Genomic DNA, 7,545 nt, shown 5'->3' on the forward strand with positions numbered 1-7,545 from the left:
GCGTCCACAGGAGAATTCCTTGAAAAGTTTAATAAGCCAAATTGGTATCACCAAAGTGAAACCAAAGAGACAATACCACCTTATCTCTCCCTGACACTCAGACAAAAAGCAAGGGGTCAAAAACATAAAAATTCTTCATTCATTGTAATAATTACATTTTCCAAACTCTTGCAGACATAGATTATCACCAGTTTCATTGAGTTCTAGATTTTTAACCAATTTTTACTCTACATTAGTTACCAACAACAAAATAAATGTTTCACAAATACTTAAGAAATTTAGTCTTTGGATACAAACTTGACAATTCACCTATTCAGATTATAAACATATGTTTCAATCTTCAGTCTGTACCAGCTGTCATCAATCCCTAAAAGTGATATTTAGAAAATAAGGGAAAGTATAGCCAGTAGCCATTAAGAAGTCTTAAAGACCAGAATTATCTCACTATCTATGAATTAAAATCATGCATGGATTATTTATCCACCAAGTTATTAGACATGCATGGTTCCAGTTCTAATATGTTTGTAGAAGTGTGCACATTTAATGTTTAATATGTGTCTAAAATCTGAAAAATTGGAGGAAAATAAACAAATAAACAACTATTAATATAGATGAGTATGCTTGTATTTATTGATGTATATTTAGTTATGTATTGTGTATCTAGTATTGCATGATCTAGATATCAATCATCATTCATAAAAAGTTCAAAAGTTAAATACAACAAATAGATATTTTTTCAATATCAATTACATATATCATAAAACAAGTTCACAAACCTGCTTACTAAACCATTACTAATGATTTTCACAAAGCAAGTATGTATATTCAACAGCACTGTCCACAATTATTTCAAAATGAATAAAACAATACAAAGTAATACAACACACACACACACACACACAGACATTCTTTTCAGGAACAGTGAATCTTGAAGCAAATAAAGTTATAAATAATACCATGTAAATATAGGGTTTAAAACACTCTGGATAGAAAAAGTCAAAAGCTGCCTGTGGGGCTCAAACCCAAATCTCCTGTAAACATGATAGGTGATGTACGTTCATCAGGCAACCATTGACTTTTTCTCGCCAAAGTGTTTTGACCCAATATTTACATTTTAAATGCTATTATTTAGTTTTATTTGCTTCAAGATTCACTGTTCCTAAAAAGAATTTGCATTCTCAAAGTTTCTAAATTCTTATAACATCAACAGCATTTATAACTGTGTGTATGTATGTTCTATTGCATTTTTTAATTATCTAAATTCTTCCTTTAAAGGAACTGGTTTCTAACAAAGACACATATCTCCATCTTTGGAGTGTAGATAATTAAAACAATGTCACATTAAACCTGAGAAAAGTCTTGCATAGTTTTACTGTTCTGCTTACAGATTGTATTTGTAATGTGCGAATCAGATGGTTGATTTCTTTTTCTGAAAATCCAAGCTTATCGAAACTGACAGTTAGGCATTTAGTTACAAAACCAAGTACACCAATTATTATTGGTGTAAATGTAAATTTATAATCTGGATATAGAAGCTGGAAGTTTCAAAGCAATTGTTCATAGTTATCTTCTTTCTTTTTGATTTTCAAAGAGATATTCACATCAACAGAACAGCTGACCTCTAGTCTATCTCAAACAACAATATCCAGCCTCTTATGCTTACATTTGACAGATATTTTGATGGGAATGTTCAACTGGTTATATTTGTGTAAATATTCAATAATAGTAGGATATTCTCTATATTTATTCCAGGATAGACTTTTTTCCGAATGACATTCATCATCATCATCATTGTTTAATGTCCACCTTCCATGCCATTGTATAGTATTTTTGAGACAATGCCATATCAAGGTAGTACCTTGACACTTTTGTGCAGCTTTTAATCACATGTGTGATGTCTTCCACAGAAATATGACATAATCTACATTTTTTATTGTATTTTGTAACTTTAAGGGCTTCACTTCATGTCAATGGTACTGTCTTCTTCAAGTCTTTAGGAAACATACCCATGCATGGTCTTGTTTTGATATACTGAGTGTTTCACCTCCAGTATATATATATAATATATATATATATATATATATATATATATATTATATATATATATATATATCCCTCTCTCTCTCTTTCGGAGAGGCACTGAGCAGCTATACGCACATATACACACACGGCAGTAACTTCCACCTACCGAATTCAATCACAAAGCTCCGGTCGACTCGGGGCTATAGTGGAAGACACCTACCCAAAGTGCCACGCAGTGGGACTGAACCCGAAACCATGTAACTAGGAAGCAAGCTCCCTAACCACACAGCCATATATATATATAATAACATTAGGGAGTAAATCCAAACTTACAGGGAAAAATTAGATTTAGGATTAAATCCAATTAAATTAGAGATAAAACCACTATTAGGCAAATCAAACAATGAAAAACATACGCCAAAACATAAAAATAAACATAATTAATATAATATACAAAATATATAAAATATAAAATTTAAAATATTTAAATTTAAAATGTTTAATTTATATTTATAATATTTTTAAAATTTTTAAATTAAAAAAAAATATATATAACTATCAAAAAAAAATTTTTTAATTTAAAAATTTATAAATTTAAAATTTAAAAAATATAAATATAAATTTAAAATTTTAAATTGAAATAATTTAAATTTTATATATTATATTAATTATGTTTATTTTTATGTTTTGGTTTATGTTTTTCATTGTTTGATTTGCCTAATAGTGGTTTTATCTCTAATTTAATATATATATATATATATATTGCTCAACAAGATCTACATTTACAACCAGCCACAAGATGAAACTTGAGTAAACTCCCCTTTTAATAAAATATACAGTTTTCCATAAATTACAAATATAGAGCTCTATATCAGATAATGTTTGCATTCTGTATATATTAAACCAGTAAAGGAATCAAAACTACTGGATCAGGTTATAAAGATCACAAAGAGAATCATAGCACAATTGATCCATGACAGATTAACTCTAGATGAGATGAAGTTTGGCTTTGTACCTAGAAGAGATATCATGGATGCAAATATATAGTGAGGCAACCAACCACTGAAAAAATACTTGGAGAAGGCATTTGACAGGGTTTCATGTTCAGTAATTTGGTGGTCCCAAAGGAAACTAGTATTAGATGAATGGGTTGTGAGGGCTCTACAAGTTATGTATAACGAGGAAGTGAGAACAACGGTTTCATTATGAATTAAATGTGAAGGTAGGAGTTGATCAAGGTTCATTTTTCAGTCTTCTCCTATTCATCACAGTTGTACAGGCCACCACAGAGGAGTTTAAGACAGGTTGTCCATGAGAACTCCTATATGTTGATGATCTAGTTCTCAAAGCTGAATCTATAGTGGAATTAGAGAGTAAATACCAGGCATAGACCCCACATACACACACACACTCATTACACACCGCATGCTAATATAAAAAAAACCTACCACAACTTTATCCTTTACAGAAAGAAAACAGACCAACAAACACAGATATATATATCTACACCCCTTAATAAAATTATACATATGACACCACTACACACCCCATCCCTGCAGGGACACCACATTAATACACACTTTTCCCACTTCAAGATAACTATTGCCAGCTTCACAACATACCCAACCAAGGGACATAATTCTTAACCCAATCCACTTTTTTACAGCAGCCGCTGACTGGTTGAGTTATTCCACCTCCAACGACAGACAGCAGTTCCCACATTCCCTTCCATATCGGCTATCTCTCATGAGCATAAAGTTATACAATTGGATTGTTACCTAACACTCCATTGTATTCTTTACACGAAACCAATTGGTAAGATAGATATTTAATACTATAAAATTTGGATAATATACCCACTCTACTGACAGATATACAAGTGCATCTTCTTCTTGACTTATGGTTTCTTAGATGACTCACTCATGCACGTATATATATATACATATATATAAATATATATATAGGCACAGGAGTGGCTGTGTAGTAAGTAGTTTACTTACCAACCATATGGTTCCAGGTTCGGTCCCACTGCATGGCACCTTGGGCAAGTGTCTTCTACTATAGCCTCGGGCCGACTAAAGCCTTGTGAGTGGATTTGGTAGACGGAAACTGAAAGAACCCCATTGTATATGTATATATATGTATGCGTGTATATGTTTGTCCCTCCGGCATTGCTTGACAACCAATGCTGGTGTGTTTACATCCCCATAACTTAGCAGTTCGGCATAAGAGACCAATAAAATAAGTACTAGGCTTACAAAGAATAAGTCCTGGGGTTGATTTGCTCAAATAAAGGCGGTACTCCAGCATTGCCAGTCAAATGACTGAAACAAGTAAAAGAATAGAAAATAAAAGAATATATATATATAATATATAATAGCACCCAGTACATGCTGTAAAATGGTTGGCGTTAAGAAGGGCATCCAACAACAGAAACCATACCAAAGCAGTTGACCTAAAAGTAATCATTAAAACGATGATGATGATGATGACAATGATTCATTATCATTCCAGTATATTCTGAATACAAATCATACTTTTCTACTTTAGTCATTAGAACACAGGCTCAAAAATTTGTCATTTGTCCCAGTTTTTTTTTATGCTTACTGAGGTCAACCTTGCTTTTAATCCTTTCAGTGTTGATATAAGAAAGTCTTGTGTCTGTGGTAGTGGATCAATAAAATGGTTAGAGCATGGTGTTATGTAGTGATATCTAGATGTAATAAAATCCTCTGTCTATAAGAGTGGATTGATGGTAATGTCTTCATCATCATCATCATTTAATGTCTGTTGTCCATGCTGGCATGGGTTGGACAGTGTGACCAGAGCTGGCAAGCTGGACGAGAGGTGTTGCTGCACCAGACTCCTATCTGATTTGGCATGGTTTCTACAGCTGAATACCCTTCCTAATGCCAGCCACTTTACAGAGTGTGTTGGGTGCTTTTATGTGGCACCACATGGGCAATTTTACATGGCACCACATGGGCGTTTTTATGTGACACCACATGGGTGCTTTACATGACACTGCACATGCACTTTTATGTTGCCCTGTCACGAGTACTTCACACCACCAGAAGGATCAGTCTTAACACTTCAACTGTGGGATACGGGTCTTCTTGAGTAAGCCAGGTGCCAAGTATCTCGGTCCTTTGTCTTATGGAATTTATTCCAGTGCTATGTCTCCTGAGTTCTTGGGTGGTAGACTTGATCCATTACTTGGTTTAGATCTCCTGTTTGAGGATCACTTCTTCCTTTCCTTCCACCAGCATCAGAGTGTGTGACAGAATAGATAGAGCATAAGATTGGAATGTTTTGTAGTATTTGCACCAGCTCTTTGTGTTTCAAGTACTTAGGTAATAGGCATAATCCATAGCTCAATTTAAGACTACCACCTGGACTCTGGGTACTTTTAGCAGAGTTCACTCTGTTACAAGCATTTGAAGGAAGCCTTTGGTTTGAGATAATTTTCAGTCACTGGTCTCAGAAGCTATGTAAAACATAGGGTCATAAACCTGCTCTGTACCCACATACTATGCAGGAAAAAAATAAAAACAAAAACAAAACAAAACAAAACATGCATTTGGTAGTAAATAGACCACTATATATATATATATGTGTGTGTGTGTGTGTGTGTGTGTGTATGTATATATATACATATATATATATATATATATATATATATATATATATATCATCTATACACATACACACATTTTATTTTCAGTTGGCTTCATTCTACTTAGAATCCTATTAACTATAGGATTAAATTATCCATAAAGTAGATAAGAACTGAACAGCTTGCAGGCACTCCCTATGTGTCTATATATATATATATATATATAAATAGATGAGTGTATTTATCCCTTGTTAACAATTAACATGGAAAAATAGATAAATAGAAAAAATTATGACAAAGGCAAGGAATTCTGTCTTCTCTGTAATTCTGAACTATTTTTTATTCTTTTTTCTAAAAATCCCCTTGTAAACATGGTTATAGAGCATGCATACTGATGTAAACATTAGCAAAAACACACCTTTAGTTCATATAAGTAATCTCCATCATTATATATAATTTAAACATTAATTTTCTTTTTATATTTAACATTCACTAAAAAAATATCCCTTCTCTTTCTATAGGCTACTTCTGACATTATTTCATATAACGTTTTTTCAAACAATATTAACAGTGTTCAGTAAGTCACTATACATAGCCATCATTTCCTGTTAAAATGTCTTATTAGACGAGTTTCATTTCTTCACTTCCCTGAAGAGAAGATTACATTGTTTTACACCATTTATTCCTTTGGAATAATATCAGTGAAACCTTCGGGAGTAAAAGTATTTGAATTATACTTGTGTTAAACTCCATTTATATATATATATATATATTCCACTCATACTCCTCATTCAACAACTTTCCAAAGTACATTAGGCAAGAAAGAATTAGTTGCATATGGAAATAGCAACTAGACCTCCCTCAAATCATGTTTGCTGTCTTAAAGATCAGAGAAGAACACATTGGATAATGTATGTAGCCACCAAAATGTTATGTTCATTGCTGGAATGCTTTTGATCATAGATCCACTTTCAAATTTACTTCTCTCTATGATTTTATTGTTATGCAGTTGAAACAAGTTAAATGAGTTACCTTCATGAAACAGAACATAAAAATTTTTTTTAAAAACCCTCCCCCCCCAAAATACAACAAAAACAAACCTTTTCTCCTGTTAAGATAAACCTGATGTCTTCTTTCTTGCTTCCTCCCTACTTTCTTGATATTATTCCTAGCCATCCCTTCTATTTCAAGGCTCATCATTTATAGCCCATCAACTGTACTCTTCCAATACTAAGTTACCCTTTGCTTACTTAGAAATCAATCCACAGAATTCGTTGTCAGGTTGCCTCCATCAGGAACACACAAATGTTGTCTGTACTATAGTTTTTTTCATCTTCTTACAAACATAGGCACCTCCTAGTGCTGGTATTGAGTAGAATGTGTGTGTGTATGAATGTGTGTGCATGTATGTATGTGAGATACTTCAGATAAAATGAATTTAGATTTCAATGGTTGAGTGATTAAGAAATTTGTTTTACAACCACATGGTTTGGGGTTCAGTTCCACTACACAGCACTTAGAGCAAATGTCTCTTACTATGTAGCTTCAGGCGAACAAATGCTTTGGGAGGGGAACTGGTCGATATAAACTATATGGAAGTCTAATGTCATCATCACCATTGTTTAATATTCATTTTCCATGCTGGCATGGGTTGGATGGTTTGATAGGAGCTGGCCAGCTGGAGAACTGCCCAGGCTCCATTGGTCTGTTTTGGCATGGTTTCTATGGCTGGATGCGTTTCCTAATGCCAACCACTTTACAGAGTGTGCTGGATGCTTTTTACGTGGCACTGGCACAGGGCATTTTATGTGGCACTGGCACCTGCCAAACAAAGACCTCTCAGCTCAGAGAGGGAGTGGTGGCATGGCCATTAAGAACATGCCTGGGTGTATGGATGACTGCAATTT

At 33.6% G+C, this 7,545-nt stretch overlaps 1 protein-coding gene across 2 annotated transcripts in view; it reads left to right on the plus strand.

Moving 5' to 3' along the window:
- The window catches only part of LOC115213532, a 40,011-nt gene extending 39,113 nt beyond the window's left edge, over positions 1-898 (plus strand). The window contains exon 7 of one of the 2 annotated variants that reach the window (XM_036503864.1): positions 226-898. In XM_036503864.1, coding sequence (XP_036359757.1) covers positions 226-301 — 76 coding nt within the window. In that variant the 3' untranslated portion in view covers positions 302-898. Of the gene's footprint in view, positions 1-222 lie in introns of both variants that reach the window. The other variant, XM_036503863.1, reaches the window with a different exon arrangement.
- Positions 899-7,545: the final 6,647 nt, after the last annotated feature.

This window comes from Octopus sinensis, linkage group LG6 (assembly GCF_006345805.1).
Source record: "Octopus sinensis linkage group LG6, ASM634580v1, whole genome shotgun sequence".
Classification (NCBI taxonomy): domain Eukaryota; kingdom Metazoa; phylum Mollusca; class Cephalopoda; order Octopoda; family Octopodidae; genus Octopus; species Octopus sinensis.